This window comes from Pristiophorus japonicus, chromosome 15, assembly GCF_044704955.1.
Source record: "Pristiophorus japonicus isolate sPriJap1 chromosome 15, sPriJap1.hap1, whole genome shotgun sequence".
NCBI classification, from domain to species: Eukaryota; Metazoa; Chordata; class Chondrichthyes; family Pristiophoridae; genus Pristiophorus; species Pristiophorus japonicus.
This window is the reverse complement of record NC_091991.1, coordinates 69,404,093-69,428,865: the sequence shown is the minus strand read 5'-3', so window position 1 is coordinate 69,428,865 and position 24,773 is coordinate 69,404,093. Positions and strand designations below refer to the sequence as shown.

The 24,773-nt window shown below is 42.2% G+C and overlaps 1 protein-coding gene across 1 annotated transcript in view; it reads right to left on the bottom strand.

Moving 5' to 3' along the window:
* Nucleotides 1-24,773, bottom strand: part of ptprz1a (protein tyrosine phosphatase receptor type Z1a) — a 298,658-nt gene that overhangs the window by 64,802 nt on the left and 209,083 nt on the right. The window contains exons 12-13 of the mRNA XM_070901676.1: nucleotides 19,914-22,497; nucleotides 11,496-11,640 (exon numbers count right to left, since the gene is read on the bottom strand). Of these exons, the coding sequence (XP_070757777.1) occupies nucleotides 11,496-11,640; nucleotides 19,914-22,497 (2,729 nt within the window). The remainder of the gene's footprint in view (nucleotides 1-11,495; nucleotides 11,641-19,913; nucleotides 22,498-24,773) is intronic.

Here is a 24,773-nt window from a genome sequence, read left to right as displayed (position 1 = left end):
TCTATGTTTAACTACGCAGATAGCTGTTAATAGGTATGATGTAATTGGGATTACAGAGACATGGCTCCAGGCTAACCAAGGATGGGAACTCAACATGCAGGGGTATTCAATGTTCAGGAAGGATAGACAGGAAAGAAAAGGAGTTGGGGTAGCGTTTATGGTTAAAGAGGAGGTTAACGCAAATGTAAGGAAGGACATTAGCTTGGATGATGTGGAATCTATATGGGTAGAGCTGTGAAACACCAAAAGGCAGAAAACGTTGATGGGAGCTGTGTACAGACCACCAAACAGTAGTAGGGAGGTTGGGGATGGCGTCAATCAGGAAATTAGGGACGCGTGCAATAAGGGTACAGCAGTTATCATGGGTGACTTTAACTTACATATTGACTGGGCTAACCAAACTGGTAGCAATACTTTGGAGGAGGATTTCCTGGAGTGTATAAGGGATGGTTTTCCAGACCAATATGTCGAGGAACCAACTAGAGAGCAGGCTATCCTAGACTGGGTCTTGTGTAACGAGGATTAATTAGCAATCTGGTTGTGCGTGGCCCCTTGGGGAAGAGTGACTATAATATGGTAGAATTCTTCATTAAGATGGAGAGCGACACAGTTAATTCAGAGACAAGGGTCCTGAATTTAAAGAAAGGAAACTTCGATGGTATGAGGCGTGATTTGGCTAGGATAGACTGGCGAATGATACTCAAAAGGTTGACGGTGGATAAGCAATGGCAGACATTTAAAGATGAATTACAATTTTGTACATCCCTGTCTGGTGTAAAAATAAAAAGGGGAAGGTGGCTCAACCGTGGCTAACAAGGAAAATTCGGGATAGTGTTAAATTCAAGGAAGAGGCATATAAATTGGCATGAAAAAGCAGCAAACCTGAGGACTGGGAGAAATTTAGAATTCAGCAGAGGAGGACTAAGGGTTTACTTAGGAGGGGGAAAATAGAGTATGAGAGTAGCTTGCACGGAACATAAAAACTGACTGCAAAAGCTTCTATAGATAGAAGAGAAAAAGATTAGTGAAGACAAATGTAGGTCCCTTGCAGTCAGAATCAGGTGAATTCATAATGGGGAACAAGGAAATGGCAGACCAATTGAACAAATACTTTTGTTCTGTCTTCACTAAGGAAGACACGAATAACCTCCCGAAAATACTAGGGGAACAAGGGTCTAGCGAGAAGGAGGAATTGAGGGAAATCCTTATTAGCCAGGAAACGGTGTTCGGGAAACTGATGGGACAGAAGGCTGATAAATCCCCAGGGCCTGATGGTCTGCATCCCAGAGTACTTAAGGAAGTGGCCCTAGAAATAGTAGATGCATTGGTGGTCATTTTCCAAAATTCCATGGTCTGGATCAGTACCTATGTATTGGAGAGTAGCTAATGTAACCCCACATTTAAAAAAAGGAGGGGGAGAGAAAACAGAGAATTATAGACCGGTTAGCCTGACATCAGTGGTGGGGAAAATGCTGGAATCAATTATTAAAAATGCAATAGCGCATTTGGAAAACAGTGACAAGATCGGTCGAAGTCAGCATGGATTTATGAAAGGGAAATCATGCTTGACAAATCTTGTTGAGTTTTTTGAGGATGTAACTAGTAGAGTGAACAAGGGAGAACCAGTGGATGTGGTGTATTTGGACTTTTAAAAGACTTTTGACAAAGTCCAACACCAGAGATTAATGTGCAAAATTAAGGCACATGGTATTGGAAGTAATGTATTGATGTTGATGGAGAACTGGTTGGCAGACAGGAAGCAAAGAGTGGGAATAAACAGGTCCTTTTCAGAATGGTAGGCAGTGACTAGAGGGGTGCTGCAAGTGCTGGGACTCCAGCTATTTACAATATACATTAATGATTTGGATGAAGGAATTGAATGTAATATCTCCAAGTTTGCAGATGGCACTAAGCTGGGTGGCGGTGTGAGCTGTGTGGAGGATGTCAAAAGGTTGCAGGGTGACTTGGACTGGTTAGGTGAATGGACAAATGCATGGCAGATGCAGTATAATGTGGATAAATGTGTGGTTATCCACTTTGGTGGCAAAAACAGGAAGGCAGATTATTATCTGAATGACGACAGACTATTAAAAAGAGAGATGCAACGAGACCTGGGTGTCATGGTACATCAGTCACTGAAGGTAGGCATGCCGGTACAGCAGGCAGTAAAAAAAGAAAATGGCATGCTGGCCTTCATAGCGAGAGGATTTGAGTATAGGAGCAGGGAGGTCTTACTGCAGTTGTACAGGGCCTTGGTGAGACCACACCTTGAGTATTGTGTACAGTTTTGGTCTCCTAATCTGAGGAAGGACATGCTTGCTATTGAGGGATTGCAGCAAAGGTTCACCAGTCTAATTCTCAGGCTGGCAGGACTGACATATGAAGAAAGACTGGATCAGTTAGGCTTATACTCACTGGAATTTAGAAGAATGAGAGGGGATCTCATAGAAACATATAAAATTATGACGGGACTGGACAGGTTAGATGCAGGAAGAATGTTCCCGATGTTGGGGAAGTCCAGAACCAGGGGTCACAGTCTAAGGATAAGGGTAAGCCATATAGGACCGAGATGAGGAGAAACTTATTCACCCAGAGAGTGGTGAACCTGTGAAATTCTCTACCACAGAAAGTTGTTGAGTCCTGTTCGTTGGATATATTCAAGAGGGAGTTAGATGTGTCCCTTACGGCTAAGGGGATCAGGGGTTATGGAGAGAAGGCGGGAGTGGGGTACTGAGGTTGATTGATCAGCCATGATCATATTGAATGGCGGTGCAGGCTCGAAGGGCCAAATGGCCTGCTCCTGCACCTATTTTCTATGTTTCTATGAAATAAAATTCTTTATAGTAAAAATAGTCAGTATAACGGATGGAGTACTTGATCCTGACACTTCTTTCGTGCGTTGATGTGTCCCAATAATGAAGCTCGACACCAAGGAAAGGATGGGATCATCTGCACTGTATCACTTGTACGGAGTCCAAAAGGTGGCACTGTTTCGGTGCTGTACTACTTTATTCTTCAACATCCCACTGCTCAATAATGTTGCCAAAAAAATCCAGTTACAATAAAAAGTGAACAAAAGGGAAAGTCTTCCAAATATATTTTTGTAAAATCCATCAATTCATTTGAATTGGAAAAAAAACTTCAATTTTAAAATATAAAATTTACCATGCCTAATAATTAGTCTGATTGTTAAATGATCAGACTCAAACCAATCTGTATTTAAATTTTTTTTTTTTAAATTTCTATGTGGTACCTTTGAAATGAGGTTGCGCGTGTGTGTATGCATGTAGTGTATGTGGGTATGTGTGTGATTGTCATGTTTGATGTCTGAGTGAGTGTGGGTGCATGCATATCTATGGTGTGTGTATATGTGGTCAGTGTGTATATAGGACGATACAAAATTAGGCAGGACAGTTGTGAGGAGGATACAAAGAGCTTGCAAAGGGATATAGACAGGTAAAATAAGTGGGCAATAAGGTGGCAGATGGAGTATAATGTGAGGAAATGTGAGGTTATTCACTTTGGTAGGAAGAAGAGAAAAACAGAATGGGCTAAAAATTCGCTTACCTTGTGCCTGGTTTTTTGGCACTATTTTGCCGTTTTTAGCGAAAAACGGCGAACCGGGAAATTTGGAGAGTCTTGCGCCAGCAGTTTTTAAGTACCGCTGGGGAGAGGACCGGCAGCGTGCAAGACTCAAAATAGCGCTTTCGTCAAAAATTTGGCTCACAGCGCACCCGTGGTTAGGATGAAAAAAAACGCCTGGGAAAAATCTACGTGTCAGCCCTCGGAACAGCGGTAGGTATGAAGACCTCCAAAAAAGGTAAGTTCAAGTTTTTACTTTTTAATTCTTTTGCAGCGATTTGTTAGTTACGTGTCTTGTGAATGTTTTATGATTTTTTTTTGTTTGTTTTTTTACAATTTTTGGGGGTGTTTCGCAGCCTTCCAACGCCTTTCTCGCAGCGGTATTGGCTTCGGAGAAAAGTTGAAGAAAATTTGTGGTTTGCGCCACGAATCCTCATGCAACGCCGATTTTTACCGCTGGGCGAACTGAAGCCTGAATTTTAGGCCTCGCAGTGATAGCGGAGTCATAGTGGTCACAAAATACCACTATCACCAAAAATTACATTTCTAGCCCACTATGTTTTAAATGTTGAGAAACTATTAAATGTAGGTGTTCAGAGAGATTTAGGTGTCCTCGTACAAGTAACACAGAGAGTTAGTGTGCAGGTATAGCAAGCAATTATGAAGGCACGTGGTATGTTTGCCTTTATTGTAAGGGGGTTTGAATACAAGACTAAGGAAATCCTGTTACAATTGTACAAGGCTTTGATGAGACCACACCTGGAGTACTGTGCACAATTTTGGTCTCCTTATCTGAGGAAGAATATACTTGCCTTAGAAACAGTGCAACGAAGGTTCACTGGATTGATTCCTGGGATTGAGTAGATTGGGCCTATACTCTCATGAGTTTAGAAGAATGAGATGTGATCTAATTGAAACATAAAAGATACTGAGGGGTATTGACAGGGTAGATGCTGAGAGTTTTGTTTCCCTGGCTGGAGAGTCTAGAACATATGGGGACACAGTCTCAGTATAAGGAGTCATCCATTTAAGACTGAGATGATGAGGAATATCTTCACTCAGAGGGTTGAGAATCTTTGGAATTCTCTAGCCCAAAAGGCTGTGGATACTGAATCGTTGAGTACATTCAAGGGTGAGATAAGTACATTTTTGGACTCTAGGGGATTAAAGGAATATGGAGATCAGACAGGAAAGTGGAGTTGAGGTTGAAAATCAATCATGATCTTATTGAATGGCGGAGCAGGCTTGAGGGGCGTATAGCTTACTACTTTCCTAATTCTTATGTTCTTATGTCCTTATATATGTAAATACGCATATATTATATATATATATTCCTTCTGCTTTGGATGTACAAGCTCCTGACCCTGGAGCTGTCATTTTACCCCTTGCAAGCTATGTTTCTTTTGTCATAGAAAGTTTTAAAAATGGACTTACAAAAGCTTAACCTTTTTGCCCGACCAATTTCCTTGTTGGACATTGGTAGTAATCAGTTTTTTTGCTGATCAGCTCTCAAGGCTGGTGCCCTGAGATGATGTGATCTGGGTGTACATTTTAACTGGGCAACAGTCAATTCTCATGTGTCTCAGTATATGACAGACATTAATGCACAAGATACTGCAATTTGACTAATTTGGAGGGATTATTGCTGTGATGTTGCCTGGACACCTGTTTCATTCAATGTAACATTTATTTAAACTGAAAATGAGAACAATAAATTCCATTCTCTATTTAGAAATTAAAGCGTTCTCTGATTTATTTCACTGTTTGGAGACGATGTCCGAATTCTGTGTTTCCTTTCTTACATTGCCTCTCAGTTTTAAACAGTCCTCAGCTGCACACCCGCAACGCAACTGACCAGCCGTTACTCAGTGGGTAACACCCTCGCCTCTGAGTCAAAAGGTTGTGGGTTCAAGTCCCACTCCAGAGACTTGAGCACAAAAATCTAGGCTGACACTCCAGTGCAGTACTGAAGGAGTGCTGCAGTGTCAGAGGTGTCATCTTTTGGATGAGATGTTAAACCCTCTCAGGTGGACATAAAAGATCCCATGGCACTATTTTGAAGAAGAGTAGGGTGGTTTTCCCCAGTGCCCTTTCCAATAATTATCCCTCAATCAACAACACTAAAACAGATTTTCTGGTCATTATAACAATGCTGTTTGTGGGACCTTGCTGTGCGCAATTTGGCTGCCACATTTCCTACATTACAACAGTGACCACACTTCAAAATTACTTCATTGGCTGTAAAGTGCTTTGGGATGTCCTGATGTTGTGAAAGGCGCTATATAAATGCAAATTCTTTTTATAAAAGCGTTCACTTTTCATCTCTCTTACACATTTCATGGTAACAAAGGTCAGCAGTGTATTACTTGAAGACACCACAGTAATATTTTTTCTTTTATAATCAATTTTTTTGTCAAAAGGCTAGTCAGCTCCCTCTTGAATCTTCCCACACTATTCATCCACATTGTCTCCCTAGAGATGTTCTTATACACATTTGCCACCCTTTTTATGAAGTAGTTAAATGCAAACTGTTTGTAACGTCTCTCTTTTGAGGTTAAGGCTCTGTTCCCTAGTTACAAGGGGCCCAAGTTTCCGCACTCTGGAAAAACGGTGCATCTCGATAAGGTGTGCCGACTTTCTGGAAGAAAAAGGGCGCCGAAAACTTACCTTGTGATTCTACGGTCTCCTCAGGACGCCTTCGTGTTCGGCGTGGCGCAGCACTGAAAACAGTGCCGGGACCTCTGCACATGCACGCTAGAGTGTGCGCGCATGTGCAGTAACTCCAGGCCCCCGAGGCTGCGTGGGAGGGGCCGACCCTGGCCGAATGGGCTCACAGGGCGAAGATCGGGACTCGGATCTCCCTCCTGTTCAACTGCCTCCCCCCCCTCCCTCCCTCTCCCCTCTTCTCCCCCCCTCTTCTCTCCCCTGCCCCCACTCTTCTCTTCCCCCCCCCCCCCGTCGTTGGCGCGGCCCAGCCCGACATGCCCCATTCAGCCTCTACCCCCTCCCTCCCTCTTCTCCCCCCACCCCACTTCATGTCATCAGCGGGGCCCACCCGGCATCTTGCTGGGGGCAGGCCCCGCCCGCAGCCCGGACTGTTCAGCCTCTCCTCTCTCTCTCTCTCTCTCTCTCTTCCCCCCCCCCCCCCCTCCCCACCATCCCTCTCCCCCCTCCCTCCTCTCCTTGCTGTCAGAAACACAGAGACACTGACAGAGACAGAGAGAAAGACACTGGGGGGGGGGGGGGGGGATCCCAGCATGCTGTTGGAGGGCTCCCGGTACTCCAGTAGGTGAGTAGAAATAATTTTTTATTTATTGATTGATTTTTTATTTTTTTATATTTTAATTTTAAATTTTTTTAAATTGATTTATTGATTGATTTATTGATTTATTTATCATTTACTATTGATGATGGCTCTTTATTTGTAAAAGTGAAGTGTTTAATGTTTGTAAACTTCCCTCCCCCCGCTCCATCTTTCGTTCCCTACGCCTGATTTATAAGTGTAGGCAAGGTTTTTCTGAGCATACAAAAATCTACACTTACTCCATTCTAAGTTAGTTTGGAGTAAGTTTTCGCTGCCTAAACTTGCAAAACATGCATAAGTGGCTGGACACGCCCCCTTTTGAAAAATAAATCTGTTCTAAAATGAAACTATTCTAACTGACTAGAACTGGAGCAAACTCTCTCCCCCCTCTCTCTCTCTCTCTCTCCCCCCTCCCCAAACTGGAGCAAACTGGAGCGAGATTTGCAATTTCTAAGATGTTCCATTCTAAACTAGTTGCTCCAAAAAAATAGGAGCAACTCAGGCCGAAACTTGAGCCCAGAGTTGCAGTTACATCAGGCAATTTATTTAGGTTCAGTTTATCAACACCTCTCGGAAACTTAAAAACTTTGATCAGTTCTCCCTTGAACCTTCTGTTCTCTGCTCTTGATGATTTTGAAAAGATAAATTCCACAAAATACTTCAACTTAAACTGTCACAGTAGGGCAAGTTGATACCGGTCCAAACTAGAGACAGTTGAATGTACGGTTGATGTCGGGAAGTTATTGTTCCCACTGTGTCATCTGTGGCTAAGTGGGTAGCACTCTCGCCTCTGAATCAGAAGGTGGTGGGTTCAAGCGAGGCTGACACAATCCAGGCTGACACTCCATGGCTCTATTTGAAGAAGAGCATGGGAGTTCTCTCAGTGTCCTGGGCTAACATTTATCCCTCAACAAACACCACGAAAAACAGATTAGGCACTTAGGAAGGAACATAGGAACTGGAGTAGGCCATTCAGCCCCTCGAGCCTGTTTTGCATTCAATTAGATTCTGGCTGATCTGTACCTCAACTCCATTCAGCTTGGTTCAATAATCCTTCATACCTATGCCTAAAAAAATCTATTGATCTCAGTTTTGAAATTTTCAATTGACCTAGCCTTAACCCTCAACTGCATTTGGGGGGCCAGAGAGTTCCAGATTTCCACTACCCTTTGTGTGAAGAAATGCTTTCTGACATCACTCTTGAACACTTCGCTGTATTTTTAAGATTATGCCCCCCTGTTCTGGGCTCACCTACCAGAGGAAATAGTTTCTCTCTATCTACCCTATCCAATCCTTTAATCATCATACACACCATCCCTACAGATCATCCCTAAGTCTTCTATATTCAAGGAAATATCTGGCAATTTATCACATTGCTGTTCCTGGCTGTGTGCAGATTGGCTGCTGCGTTTCCTACATTACAACAGTGACTACACTTCAAAAATAATTTATCAACTCTGAAGCGCTTTGGGACATCCTGGAGTCATGAGAGACGATATCTATTACACTAAGATTGATCAATACTTGGAATGGACTTCTGAATAATGGAGTCAAACAATCGTGCAATCACTAGGAAATGGATTTTCTGGATGTATGAGCTAAAATGGGCCTAATCTATTCCTCATTTGTATCCATCCTGGTAATCTTGTAAACATTATCAGCTTCTCCAGTCTCTTGTCGTAGCTCAGGTGTCTAATCCCCAATATCAGTTTAGTTATCCTCTGTGTATCACCTCCACCTCCAGAACTGCACCCACAATTCCAGGTGAGGCTGAACCAACGCTTTTCAAGCTCAGTGTAACCTCTCAGAGCTTATGTTCATCCCGTAAGTTATACCCTTGAAAAGGTCAGAAATCTTTAGCAGTATCATAGTTGCTGATCTTGCCCCGATACCTGAAGTGAGCCTACCAGAAACATTCTGGATACTGATGCACAACATCTGTGGCTGTTTGCTTTGCTGTTTCTAATTGCGATTTCAGAAGAGTGTTAAAGGATTTGGGACTGCGAACAATGAGAATTGAAGCTTCATAGGCCCCACACTTCCGGTACAAATACATTGTTTGACTGCCTGATCCACCCAAAGAGCTTATTAAAAGGTAAACTAACTGCATTTTTGATTCATAAGCAAGCTTGCCTCAATAGTGGAACTAAGTCTTGATCATGTGATCTATCATTCTTGCTTGGCCTTGACACTTAAGTTTAAAGAATAATGTTGCAGTGCAAATAGCTATGCAGCTAAACTGCTGTTACTTTGCAGCAATCACCATTTAAAAATACCCTGCTTTTCCATTTTTCCTACCAAAGTGGATAATTTCACGTAATGTTCCATTTGCCATTTGCAACGCTCCCTCAATACTGCTCCTCTGTATCTAACCCGTGCTGTACCTGCCCTGGGAGTGTTTGATGGGACAATGTAGAGGGAGATTAACTCTGTATCTAACCTGTGCTGTACCTGCCCTGGGAGTGTTTGATGGGACAATGTAGAGGGAGATTAACTCTGTATCTAACCTGTGCTGTACCTGCCCTGGGAGTGTTTGATGGGATAGTGTAGAGGGGGCTTTACTCTGTATCTAACCTGTGCTGTACCTGCCCTGGGAGTGTTTGATGGGATAGTGTAAAGGGAGCTTAACTCTGTATCTAACCCATGCTGTACCTGCCATGGGAGTGTTTGATGGGACAATGTAGAGGGAGCTTTACTCTGTATCTAACCCGTGCTGTACCTGCCCTGGGACTATTTGATGGGACAGTGTGGAGAGAGCTTTACTCTGTATTTAACCCGTGCTGTACCTGCCCTGGGAGTGTTTGATGGGACAGTGTAGAGAGAGCTTTACTCTGTATCTAACCCGTGCTGTACCTGCCATGGGAGTGTTTGATGGGACAATGTAGAGGGAGCTTCACTCTGTATCTAACCTATGCTGTACCTGCCCTGGGAGTATTTGATGGGACAGTGTAGAGAGAGCTTTACTCTCTATTTAACCCGTGCTGTACCTGCCCTGGGAGTGTTTGAAGGGACAGTGTAGAGAGAGCTTTACTCTGTATCTAACCTATGCTGTACCTGCCCTAGGAGTGTTTGATGGGACAGTGTAGCGAGAGCTTTACTCTGTATTTAACCTGTGCTGTATCTGCCCTGGGAGTATTTGATGGGACAGTGTAGAGAGAGCTTTACTCTGTATCTAACCCGTGCTGTACCTGCCCTGGGAGTGTTTGATGGGACAGTGTAGAGAGAGCTTTACTCTGTATCTAACCCATGTTGTACCTGCTCTGGGAGTGTTTGATGGGACAGTGTAGAGAGAGCTTTACTCTGTATCTAACCCATGTTGTACCTGCTCTGGGAGTGTTTGATGGGACAGTGTAAAGGGAGCTTTACTCTGTATCTAACCCATGCTGTACCTGCCCTGGGAGTGAGAGTATTTTTCAAATGGTGATTGATTGGGAAATGTTAGTGTTCAGTGGGACCTGAGTATCCTTGTACACGGATCACTGAAAGCTAACATGCAGGTACAGCAAGCAATTAAGAAAGCAAATGGTATGTTGGTATTTATTGCAAGAGGATTTGAGTATAAAAGCAATCATATAGGGCCCTGGTGAGACCACACCTGGAGTATTGCGTGGCAGCCCCGAACTGCAAGGAAACACCACTGGCAGGTCGGGGCCATAAAAGGCGAGCAGCAAGCGGCCCCTGGACAGCGTGGAGGTCCCGGGAGCAGAGTGGCGGTATACCACTTCAGGGAGCAGCGAAAACTGGTGCAAGAGGGTGGCGGCAGTGAAAAGGGCGACTGGATTGGATGTCATCAAGGTTTAGGTCGGTGATTCGAGCGTGGGCAGCTACATCAGGAGTGGCGAGGTCGGGGCGCAGGAGTGGCGAGTGATTGTGGAGCGACGTGATTGGGGCCCAGGAGAGGCGTGAGTTTGGGGCCCAGAAGAGGCAAGGGCCCTGGGGCAGCACTGGCCAGCCCATATTGTGATATGTGTGCGCACTAGGTCCGTGCAGCAGAGATGGTCCCCAGTCGTCTTGGTTAATCCTTGCTACTGGACCAAGACCTAGCTCTGTCAAGCCTGTGTGGTGGCTGGTGTGCAACGGCCATCACACGTTAAAAAAATCCACACATAGGCATCTTCCACCCTTCAACATGTAGTTCAGGACCTGGAATATTAGGTCCTTCACTGAAACACCTGTGAGCTCATCCCTTTTTGGCGTGGAAGCAAGTCATCCTCGGTATGAAGGACTGCCTATGATGATGATGATGACTTTACAGCAGATTATTCACAAAACAACAAGAGCCAATCACCTCATGTTAAATAACTAAAGTCACAAGGCATCTGTATCAGTGAAGCAGGCAACAATTTTGCAATTTACAAAAATATATTTTGAAGTTCTTTACAACCATGTTCCCATTAAACAATATGAACTGTATTAGATGCTAAAATTGGATTTATGAAGAGAACCATCCATGAACACTTAAGGCAAGGGTTTTTACATTGCAAGAATTATTTTATTCTACCTATCCGGAGCTCTGAAGCTCATTCTTTAAGAATAACTTTCACCGTGCTACTTTTCCAAACAAACGTTTATCAGCTAATGGAACCAGAATGACTTCACGAGCACTCACCTCCAGTATATAAGGATAGCTACCAGCAACATCAAACATAGGAAGGTGAGAGCTGACACCACCACAAGAGGGATAATTGCCTTTTTTTCTGCCTCTAAACCAACTGCCAAACCTACACGGGACTCATGGCTGCTGTTACTGGCCTCTGCAGTTGTAGAAAAAGGAAAAGGATTAAAAACAGTTTTACCGTGAGCAAACCAGAATAAAAACAGAAAACACACCGATGAGGATTAAATACCAACTTAATTGTTTCATGACTAAACTTCCATTATACTCCTGAAATATCACTTACGTGACACTACTTACCTGTATGATATAAAATGCCTGCAATTAGTTTCAAGCCAATCACGAGAGAAGCAAAGGTGAAGGACAGTGGCAAATGCAGAATGAATTAGCCAGCGAAAGCATAGCCCCATTGCCTCAAAGCCAAACAACTTACCTCACACATATCAAAGCACAGGGACCTTGAAGGCAATCTATGAGAGACGAGCTTCACCTTATTTAAAATTTTGGGGTTTTAAATAACAGTTAGATTTCTAAAGAACACTTCTAACATCCAAAAAAACCTGGCATCACAACTGGACAGCATCTCAATCTGACAATAGGTCTTTGGTTTGAATTGTAACTGATCATAAGCAGTGGTCCTTTTGTCTGAAATTAGCCATATGCAAAACATTACAATGAAACATTTTGAGATTTTTCCAATGTACGTTGGCTACGTGTTTCCAAAATGAATCATTAAACAAATATGCTGAATATGGTTAACTTTTTACTAGTTGACCTGCCTTGTTGTTGTTCAAGGACAAAATAAAATGTACTCACTTTCTGTAATTAATCCTTTGCTTGCTTTCTACTCTTGAGCTCTTTCTATAGATACATCTGTCTCTATAGCTCTCACACACTTTTCTCATGGTGCTTGGTGTCAAGCTCTTTTCTTGCTCTTTTATTCTCTTTTCTTTTGATAAACTCTCCTACCCTGTTTCCTCTCCCTTGACTGCCCCAAGTATGTTCCTTTACTGATCGACTCAATTTCTATGTCTCATCTTTGTTAAAGCTCAGAGTATGCAGCAAATGGTAAACAAGTTTCCATAGGTGGGTACCGTGATGGTGTGGGAACAGGCTGTCTGACAGCTTGTGCACTGCATATGGGTGAGAGAGAAGCAGTGGAACTGGTGGTTATACTGAGGGGAAGTGGTGGTCTGGGGTCAGCATGTGGGATGGAGTCGATGGGAATATTGGGATGGGTGACCTGGAAGCACTCAGGAAGGGGGAAAAGGGGCTGGCAATATTCTGGGAGTGGGGAGGAAGAAGATTAATAATATTTTATACAGAGGATGCAAGTTATGTGAGTTGCAAACTCAAAGTTGCAAGTGTCACTAAAGAGGATGTGAAAATCCCAATGTTGCAATTGCTGTACAGGATGCCATCTGCTGATAGCTGATGCAAATTACACAATAGGATGATTGCAAATATCCCAGTAAAATGGCCAGAGGGAATATCTATTATCTCGATAAACCAAACGTATGTGGCAACTGCTCAGAAACTGCATGATTTACTTTGATTAAGCAATTTAAGTAACTGCGCTGTTACAGTGTAAGAGCTGGGATTGGGGTGAGGTAAAGGTCCAGGAGAGTGGTTGAATTTGTGGGCCTGTCTCCTTGAGAGAGAAATAAAAAACCTATCTCCTATCTATTTGGGGTTATGCTCAATTATGTATCGTATTTCCCTTTTGGTGCAAAGATTTGATCCCTTCCGATCTCATTGGGTGATGCAAACTTTGGGGGAGTACCCTGCACCTCCAAAACAGCTCAACTGATTTCAGCTTGGGCCTAATCAGTAGCTACTGAAATCTGGAAAAGGGACAGCTAGTCGTGATTCTTTCCACCTATACTGGCTGCTGTACTGATGAAGAATGGAAAGCAGACACCAGGGATTCTAGGAGGGTGCACACGCATATGAGGGGAGGGACTCAGTAGATTCCCACAAAATACAAAAAAAATTGCAAAGGTCTATAACATTGCATTATAAACAACTGAAAAGCACCAAACAATACAATCATAGTGGACTAACCCTCTAAATAATTAATAAAGTTTAAGTAATGAAAATGATTGACGGTGGTGTTTGCCAAAGCTCTTTGTGTTAATAACTTCTAATTCAAAACAGCAAAGGTTATCTTAAACGTTGATGGGACCAGTTACACAGCAACTCATATAGAGACACTTCCATCTTATGAACTTTACCTGTTCTTACTCTTCCTCTAAAAAGCTAATACCCAGTCCTCTATAACACTAGAAAATAGGAACCATCTGTAATTCTAAAGTGCAATAACTAAAAACATATATGCTTTTGAAAAGTAAGACTGACAATGATAAACAGAATTCCCTTCTGTACACACAGATATAAATGGTCAAAGACATGAAAAATAATTTATTTTACAACCTAATGATATAACTTAAGCACGAAACATCCACTCTGAACAGTTGTGACCAGACATTATGGGATGTAGGAACACAGATTGATGTCTTTAGTTACAAATGAATTGAAGACAACAAAGTTTTATAACCCCTGAAAGATACATGGATTGTAATGACCCTGCAGTATGACAGTGATAACAAAAAACAGTTACCAAGAATATGTGACTCAGTAAGATCTGTCAGCTTTTTTTTCAAACTGCCATCTTAAAACAGTTAGGGCCAGATTTTGCTGGAGCAGTGCGCCTAAGTCAGTTAGACTTACAGGTCGCGAAATTCAATACCGCCCCAAATGGGGGCAGTCGCAGCTGCGAGGCGGATGTTCCTGCGCCAGGCGCGGAAGTCCCGCACCGCGACCAATATTCGGGTTACTGCTCCCAAGAGGAAGTGGAGCGCAAAGTATCGCGAAGTTTGCAGCACTACGCCAAGCTGCTGACTCTGCGGACAGAAAACGGGGCCATCCCTTGATCAACAAGGCGGCCGCGACCTGTAAGTCGGCCATTTTCTTTTCCTTTCACAACTCCCCTTTAATTATCGTCCCGCAAGTGGCCTACCACGCCCGTGGCAGCTTCAGGGGGCGCTACCAAATTTTCGCTCCTGGACGAAAACGGGTCACTGTGCTCAGTGATGACATCGTCATTGCTGGTGTAGTGGAGCAGGGCGCGACCGGTTACCGCTACCACTAAACTCCCGCAGAATTTCGTAGGAGTCGGTAGCGGCGCTGCGCCGGGCAATAAGTCGTTTGCGCCACCCAGGGGTGCTAATGGGAGGCGCAAATGCCCCAAATTTCTACCCTGCATTTCGGTTTTACATTTTTGTTAAATACAAAGTTGCTGGAAGTGCGATCTGAAATGTGAGGGCAACAAGGCATCTGCGACCTTGGTGAACAACAGGACAAAGATTGTATCTCCTTCATCAATGAGGGTAAAAGATTGAAAAATAAATAGTGGAAGGATTGAGAAGGAGGGTGAATGGGAGTGGGTGAATTCAATGTCAAATTAGATACAGAAAGAGAAATAAAAAGAAGGAAAAGAAAGATTGGATTAAAAGAGAGAGAGAGAAAAAAAAAGAGACAGAAAGGGAAAAAGAAAAACATTAAAAAATTTAAAATTTGACATTTTTTAAATCTCCTAAATCAATTTACAACCTCAAGGAATGAGAGTTCATATTTATAATTTACTTTCTGGGCAAGGGAGGTTAATTGGCAGTCACTAACAATTATCGTTGTTAAAACAATACTTACGCTGGTAATTACTAGACTTCACTTTCTTGGTGAGTTTAATGGCAAATGCAGCAGTTTTATGGAATTCACTGGGGAGGTTAAACGCAAGATGCCATTTTCAGGAGGCTAACAATGGAGTGACGCAAATCGGCCAGGAACTCGTGACAATTCACAATTCACGGGGTATCTCTTCCTCGCTACATGTTGCTGGTCGATTTGCACACTAGTGATAGTCTGCGTCATTCACATGCCGTTATTTTTTTCAGCAAAATCTGCCCAGAGTGTCACAATAGGATCCGTTTCACAGGTTCGCTCACAATGCATTGGTAGGAAAGTGCTGCCCTCTGGAGGAATTTTCCATTACATTTTATTTTGCTGTATTTTATTCTGTACTCCAGCTTTTTACAGCTTCCTAAAATGTCTTCCCGTGAAAAGTGCAAAATGGGTCTGCAGCTGTCAGTCTGGACAGGACCTTACCCAATGTTCAGCAATTTGGAAAGCACACTTTCCGTTATGTCAAATTTCTGCTGGCTGACATGGTTTCGCTTTGCCAATGCCAATGCTCTTTGTTGGAGTCTTCCAGCTCAACGACGGTTATGATGCCTCTGCAGGTAACAGCATTGAGCCGTTTACATGATAGGATTGCTTCCAACCGTGCACTTACCATCAGAGGCAATCTTGTCGTATAAAGGCAGCACAAGAAAGGGTCAATGTCTGTAACTTAAATAGTCAAAACATTTATTACAGAACCCTGACAACATAATACGAACAAAAGTAAAGGCCTTTCGACCCATCAAACCCAGTGCTTCACAGACCATCTACAATCAGCTCCATCATGACCTCGCCAACACTGAATTAATCTTGTGAGGGTCATTTTTCCCTGACACCCAAAGGAATTGTAAAATCTAACACCATCTATCATTGCTGAATTTCCACGATTCAATTCTAGCTAGTTCCTTTCTATAGATGACATTCCCTTAGTCACAGGAGCACATATCTTTCCCATGCTTGTTCCTATAATTTTCAATCCTATTCTCAGCTACTTACCGAGTTCATTTTTGAAAGAATAAACCAACACAGTATTATCTGCTTGATAATGTTTCCAGTGCATTTTGAAGTGACTGTAATTGAGGAATAAAGAAAACATTGTACAAAGAAGTGATCAAAATAAATGTAATCAAAGATACAGTGTACAATATCACAGGTAAAACTTTTCTTGTATTGCAAAATTATATACCCAAGTGTGATGTTAAACTACTGTATAATTTAATGAACAAAAATTAATATTAAACATTAAAAGGAAATAATATACAGGTATTGCATTAACAATGTTGAAATTTTGTTGGAAGTTGCATTGAATATTTTAAAAATATGTGCAAAATTGGAGGAGAAATCCTGATGTTTATAGAATATAATAACGCTGTTTGTATGATAAAACTATGTGCATTTGTTCCTTTTAGAGATTCAACATAAAAAGTATCTGTTGATCTTTGGGAGAATCTGTCACAGGAGAGATTCCCTAAAGACTCATTCACTCGCTTGGTTGACACATCAGTCAGAGAACCTAACCCTAACCAATCCATAGATGGTCTTCAGAAACCTCAAGGGAGCTGTGAATGGTAACATCCCAGACTGGAGGAAGTAGGGTTGCTAATTTCTCACCACTGTGCTGAGCAGGTGAACTAGAGAGCTTACTTGCCCCACCAACTCAGCTCAGCCAAATTGCATGTTATTCAAAACTGCCATGTCATTGTTCTTGTGGTTCTTATCAGACATGACAGGGTCATGGACATTCTGAAATAGGCAAATGGTCTCCTCCATTTTGTATTGGGAATACTGAAGAGCTAAACACTTGTCAAATACTGTGGCCTTTGGTGCATTATGGAAGATGCATTTTGCCTTGTACAGCAGTGTTGAGGCATGTATGCGGAAGGATGCTGTCAGCAAGAGATATGCTGTCCTCCTGCCATTGGCTATCAGTGAGCAAAGTCTGGACCCTGGAACTTATGTCTGTGAGGGCTGTGGGTGGTCTCCTAACAGATATTTCATTGTCATTCTCATTATCTTTGCCCCTCTACTTTGAGATGCTGATGACATCTGGGTGCACCTCTGAGAAACAGGATGTGGAAGAAATCTGTGGAAATATGAAAAATATTTGATTTTGGACCATCCATTAACTGCAGAGACTTTTTGCATTATTACTCCAGAAGACAATGAACGAGCAATTTGTTTACTTCAAGCACAGGGACTAGGTTATGATACGTACGATTTACAAGACTTTATTATATATTTGTGGTAGTCCTATAATAGGCGATTTTATGTATTACATGATTTATAAGAGAAAAAAATTAACAGAACACTTACCAGAATGAGATGACTCTGATGTCTCATTTGCCAAGAAAGTTTGACTGTTTGACCGTTGCTTTCTGTGGCTAGCTGAATATCTCCTGCGAATACCATGACTGTATTTGTCCCTGAATACCATTTTTTGATTGTAGGCTATGTTGGACACACATTTAAAATGATTTTTATTCACTTAGTTAGAGTTACATGTAAGGTGTAGTTTTGTGTGATGCCTTGTATGCCAGGAGCACAATCGGAGAATCAAGCGCAGAGGTCAAAGCTCCTGATCTTTTTGCAGTCAGTAAAATTAATGACTAGAAGTGCTGTGAAACAGATGCATCAACCTCTGCCCCGATTCTCTGATCTACACTTCTTGCAAGTGAAGTTCTGCATCGGAAGCCTCGTCTCAGTTAACTTACCCGATGGTGAGGCGTAGCCGTGAGGGCCTTTTATGGTGAGCACTGGGGTCCTAGTGCTGCACAGAGCATGTTTCAATTTGATGCACTGTTTAATCACTATGAATCACTATGCTTCTTCTGTCAGAGTTTTGTTTTGCCACCGTTTTATATTCTGCTGGCAATTCCATCAGCAGCGCACACTACATTCACCCGCAGAGTTAAGTGGCTTGATTCACTTGCTAGAGTGGTACATTTTGACGAATTTCAACAAACATATGACTAGTTGTTAACTTGCCAGTAAGTTAGGATACTGTGGGTCAGAGTATACAGTATCAACAGGTGGGTGATAAATGTATGTGGTTACATTTGGAAACGTACTTCAATGGACTTTCTACCCAACAGTTCAAAACCGAGCCCCAACTTTCTCTGGTTGCAGCTTTGTTTTGTCCTTCTGTTGCTCAGCACATTTTAACAGCATCAGAATTCATTTCAAAAAGGTGCATCAATCACCAAACCACATAACTGCAATGCCCCTTACAGAAATAGGAAATTCTGCATTACATTCAAGTAGGAAACTAAAATATATTGATCAACACATTAGCAGTAAGAAAGCATGATTGCTAATCTACTGTTGCATTGGCTACAGGTTCACACTACAAAATGGAAGTGGGAATGCTCAACTTGGTAAGGAATATAGAACAATACAAGTACAAGTGTCTTACCTTTCTATGAGGATTCAGTTGATAACAAAAACATATCAGCATTGACACCAGAAACATAACAGCATTACCTAAGCTCCACGAAATATTATGCCCCTAAAACACACTTACCGTTAATATTCTAATCAGATATGCAGGTGTATTTGATAGGGATAGCTTATTTACATTTTTATCCAATTCTGTATATTTCCATGCAATGCCATGCATTATGGCAGGCACCAAGGGCAACAGGCTGGACTCAATTAAACGTTTAAACATTATTCCCGTCAATAGATTTAAATTCAAATACTATTGTACCATTCAATTTAAACTCAAACACTATTGTATCCATTGGATTTATGTGGTAGTGCTATTCACTTTTTTGTTCCACTGTATTTTGCAAGGGAATAGCTGGCCTTGTATATTAAAGACTATTTTTTTCTAAAGAGAATATGTTCACCTAGCTCACAGACTTTCATAATCTCTTTTCAGCCTGTCTATCTATGAGCTGTAAAGTCAGGGAAGTAAATTAGTCAGCGTATCCCAAGAACCTGTAAAATGCATTTGTTACTGTCATCATTTTTTTGAAAACCATAAGAAAATACCTGTGGGTCAGAGACGGTCATTTCTCCTGTCCACAAATACATTCCTCCACCATTTTTCATACAAATCAAGGCTTTTTTTCCTAATTTGCTAGTAGTGTATGAATATATTTGTAATCATTTTACAAGGTCAACTATATTACTCAAATGCAACGTTGCACACTTCTCAAATGACCAAAGCAGCTAATCTTTACTAGTTTATAATGAAGCTCGAACTCTTGCTGAACTTTGATATTGCAATTTAAATTATTCACAGTTGCTATAGGATTACACTGTTGGAGATCATTCTGTGCTGCTGAGCAAACAGTCTCATAACAGCTCAAGTTTTGAATTTGTTTTGAATGAATTGGTAAGAATGCAGTTAAGTAAAGCACAATGTACGAGCATGATGGCAATTTTGGATTAACTTGGATCATACCCGAATCAGAATTATTGGAAATTTAAACTAAAAGTTTGGTTTCTATTAACCTAACATTTCACTGAATTTTATAGATGCAGGCCAGCTATTATAGCTGCTATCAACCATTATTACAGTCACAGAGATACAGAAATGAACTGGACAACTTAGTACTGAGTGCTTTGAGACCTCAGTAAGAATCCCACTACCAAGGTCTCTGTCCATCACCTCAGGAACTACATTAATTTCACCTTTGGCTTTGCAAATTGTTTTCAATCATAACTAACCTGCCTCATAAACGTCGAATAAAGTTGTTTCAAGCCCACTAGTTACAGATGGAGCTGAAGACAGTGGTGTCCTTGGTTCTGTTGCTTTACCTGTGCCTGGTGTACTGTCTAATGCTCTATAATTATACTCGAGGGAACTTAACACCACTGAAGTTTCATTAACAGTTAGACTATCAGATGCACTCTGGCCAGAACCACTCTCCTCTTCAGCGCTCAGGAAAGTGCTAGTCCTAGAATGTGATGGGGATGGTTTCGTAGTTACTTTTGCGGTCCAATTATGTCTCGCTATTATTGTTGGTCTTTTGTGCTTTCCGGTGGATACATTTGGTGTCAGTGTTGTTGCCGTGTAGTGATTTCTGTCCACATCTGAATCTGTTAAATTGATGTTAAGAGTGGTGATGAATGACTTTTCCTCAGAAGACGCAGGTGATCCTGATATGATTTGGGGATACTGACTATTCTGCTCCTCTGTAGTGCTGAATATCTGCCCACTTATGTGCGTTATTGCCACTTCCTCAGATTTGGGGTAAAGGGTTGCTGGAACACTACCTTCTGTCTCAGAGAAATCAACTTCAGAACCAGAAGACCACAATTCAGCATCATGACTTTCACTCAGCAATGTGACAGAGGAAGGCACGGAAGGAGCTGGTAAAGGGGCAGCAGAAACTGGCATAGTTATCTCACTGCTGGGAGTTGTAGCTGGAACAGAAATGTATGTTGCATCATCATCTGATAAAGACAAGCTACTAGGAACAGAAGACTCGTTATTGGAAACAGTGGAGGAAACATAAGGGAGTGCATTATCACTGGAAGAAATGAGGGAAACATAAAGCATTGTCTCATTTTTCAATAATGTTTCTGTATCATTCAACGATCTTGCACTACTAAAAACACTAACAGTAGGTTGCAGCGACAATTCATTACTGGATAAAGCAGGAGCAGCTGGAGTTGACATTTGACTGTGGGGAAAGACAGGAGTAGCATACGAAGATATTTTGCTTTCATAGGAGGTAGGGATCAGTTGAAGCAACATATCAGCAACAGAGGGTGCAGAAGTAACACGGACTGTCTCATCACTGGGAACAACGGAAGGAGCCAGAGGCAACATCAAAGTGTTGGAAAGAGCAGGAGTAATATGAAGAAATATCTCATTCTCTTTAGAACTAGGATAAGTTTGAAGAGACATCACACCACTGGGTAAAGGAAGGGCAGATTCAAACAACAGGTCACCAACAGAGGCTGCAGTAGTGGTATGCAGCACTAGCTCACTGCTAGATGCAGCAGAAGTCACATCCAGTGATGCTGGAATTTCAGAAGAGGTTTGAAGGTCATAAGGAAGTATCTCACTAGAAAGGGAAGTAGGGGTAGTATGGAGAGACACCACATTGCTAGCTAAAGGAAGGGTAGCTTGAAATAATATATCAACACTGGCTGGCAGAGATGAACTAGGCAGTCCCACTTCATCATAGGAAGCAACAGAGGTAGCTTGAAGCACCATTTGACTGCTGGGAAAAATATGGGTAGAAGGAGGAAATATCTCACTAGCTGGGGAATCAAAGGTCACATGTAGCAGCATTGGGTCACTCGATAAAGGATGGGTCATTTGAAGAAACACTTCACTATTAGCAGAAGCAGAGGATGCACTGAATAAGGAGGGAGTAGGCTGTAGCAGTACTTCATCATGGGAATAAGCAGAGGTAGCATGAAAGGACACTTCTCTGTTTGAGGGCACAGTGGTAGTTTGAAACACCATCTCACCAGTAGAGTAAGGAGAGGTAGCTTGGATATCCTTCTCTTTGGGCAAGGGATTTAACCTGTCAATGGAATCTGCAGTACTGTGTAGATACATCTCTTGGGCAGAAGAAGGAGCAGTTTCAGAAAATATCTTCTCACTCGATGCGAGGACGATATCATAGAAAGAAGTCAGCATATCTGGATGAACCGTTGCTGTGGAACCAACAGAAGCAGGGACCACGTTGGGTTCTTGTAAATTAATAGTTTCATTGGTCGATACCATTTGCTCTGTGAGAGAATCCATCAGAGGCGCAGCTGTAGTTGTTTCAGACAACAAATTAGGAGTTGAATTATTTATGAGACCATCTTCAGATGTTATAGGTGGAGGAACGTTTCTGGGGTCGATGGCGGATGTTCTGAATATACTGTCAGATTTGGTGGTGGTACCGAACTCAGGGACTTCCTTGGATGTAACTGTAATTCTGGTTTTCTGGGAATCGGTGACAATTTCATTCAATTCCGGGGATCCCATGGCTGAAGAATAGTCCGAGTCCTCCAGAACTGAAGAGAGGATGGTTTTGGTTTCAGGGTGCAGGGCAGCTTGCATCTCTTTGGACACAGTGAAAGAGGACGGATAAATAACATCTAGAATGGAAACCTGCGTGGTTATTTCCTCACTCCCCTTGGCAAAATATTTTTCATTAGGAACGGCATTTAAGTTCTGCTCCTTGTCATTGACTGTTATGGACTTCATACTTCCACTTTCCACATTCCAATTGCGATTAAGTACTGGAGCCGTGTAGGGTTCGGGTAAAATTGTTTCTGCGTTTTCTGGATTATTTTCTTTTAGCTGGAGGAGAAAAAGAAACAAAGATACAGACCCGTTCATTTCATACATTGCATCTCACCAAAGGCACATACACCAGCGGGAGATTGGGAGGACCGCTGGGGAACTGGCCCATGTCTAACAATGGCCACTTACGCCTCTTCTCCAGGGCTTCTGCAGAAGTTACACTGGGAAATTGAGACACCCCTGTGGGAATTCTCCAGTGTTATTTTTTCTGTTTGCAGCACTGATTCTGCTCATCTGGCATCTATGATATTTTTTTCCCCGCTAAAGTTTACACGTTAAAAAAGAAAGTAAATTAGCACAAAATATAAAAACTGATAGCAAGAGTTTCTACAGCTTTATAAAAAGGAAAAGAGTGGCTAAAGTAAATGTTGGTCCCTTAGAGGGTGAGACCGGGGAATTAGTGATGGGGAACATGGAGATGGCAGAAACTCTGAACAAATATTTTGTATCAGTCTTTACGGTAGAGGACACTAAAAATATCCCAACAGTGGTTAGTCAAGGGGCTATGAGGGGAGGAACTTAACACAATCACAATCACTAATGAGGTGGTACTTAGTAAGATAATGGGACTAAAGGCAGATAAATCCCCTGGACCTAATGGCTTGCATCCTAGGGTGTTAAGAGAAGTAGGGGCAGGGATAGTGCATGTATTAATTATAATTTACCAAAATTCTCTGGATTCTAAGAGGTCCCAGCAGATTGGAAAACTGCAAATGTAACGCCCCTATTTAAAAAAGGAGGCAGACAAAAAGCAGGAAACTATAGACCAGTTAGCCTACCATCTGTGGTTGGGAAAATGTTGCCGTCCATTATTAAAGAAGTAGTAACAGGACGTTTGGAAAAGCATAATTCAGTCAGGCAGAGTCAGCATGGATTTATGAAGGGGAAGTCAAGTTTGACAAATTTGCTGGAATTCTTTGAGGATGTAATGAACAGGGTGTATAAAGAGGAACCAATGGATGTATTTGAACTTCCAGAAGGCATTTGACAAGGTGCCACATAAAAGGTTACTGCACAAGATAAAACTTTACAGGGTTGGGGGTAATATATTAGCATAGATAGAGGATTGGCTAACGAACAGAAAACAGAGAGTCAGGATAAATGGTTCATTCTCAGGTTGGCAATCAGTAACTAGTGGGGTGCCTCAGGGATCAGTGCTGGGACACCAACTATTTACAATCTATATTAATGACTTGAATGAAGCGACCGAGTGTAACGTTGCCAAGTTTACTGACGATACAAAGATGGGAGGAAAAACAAGGTGTGAGGAGGTCACAAAAAACCTGCAAAAGGACATAGGTAGGCTAAGTGAGTGGGCAAAAATTTGGCAGATGGAGTATAATGTTCGAAAGTATGAGGTTATGCACTTTGGCAGAAAAAAATCGAAGAGCAAGTTATTATTTAAGTGGAGAAAAATTGCAAAGTACTGCAGTACAGAAGGACCTGGGGGTTCTGGTGCATGATACACAAAAGGTTAGTATGCAAGTACAGCAAGTGATCAGGAAGGCCAATGGAATCTTGGCCTTTATTGCAAAGGCGATGGAGTATAAAATCAGGGAAGTCTTGCTACAGTTATACAGGGTATTACTGAGGCCACACCTAGAATACTGCGTACAGTTTTGGTTTCCATATTTAAGAAAGGATACACTTGCTTTGCAGGCTGCTCAGAGAAGGTTCACTAGGTTGATTCCGGAGATGAGGGGGTTGACTTAGGAAAGGTTGAGTAGGTTGGGCCTCTACTCATTGGAATTCAAAAGAATGAGAGGTGATCTTATCAAAACGTTCAAGATTATGAGGGAGCTTGGCAAGGTGGATGCATAGAGGATGTTTCCACTGATAGGGGAGACTAGAACTAGGGTGCATAATCTTAAAATAAGGGGCCGCCCATTTAAAATTGAGATGAGGAGGAATTTCTTCTTTCAGAGGGTTGTAAATCTGTGGAATTCACTGCCTCAGAGAGCTGTGGAAGCTGGGTCATTGAATAAATTTTAGATAGAGATAGACAGTTTCTTAACCAATAAGGGAATAAGGGGTTATGGGGAGCGGGCAGGGAAGTGGACCTGAGTCCATGGTTGGATCAGCCATGACTGTATTAAATGATGGAGCAGGCTTGAGAGGCCGTATGGCCTACTCCTGCTCCTATTTCTTATGTTCTTATGTTAAATATATTCCAAACTCACAGCAGGGCTGATTATCAAATCGTCCCCTCCCCCCAACCTCGCCGCCGCCACCCCCCCACCCCCCCACCACACCTGGGTACGTCAGCTGGAGTA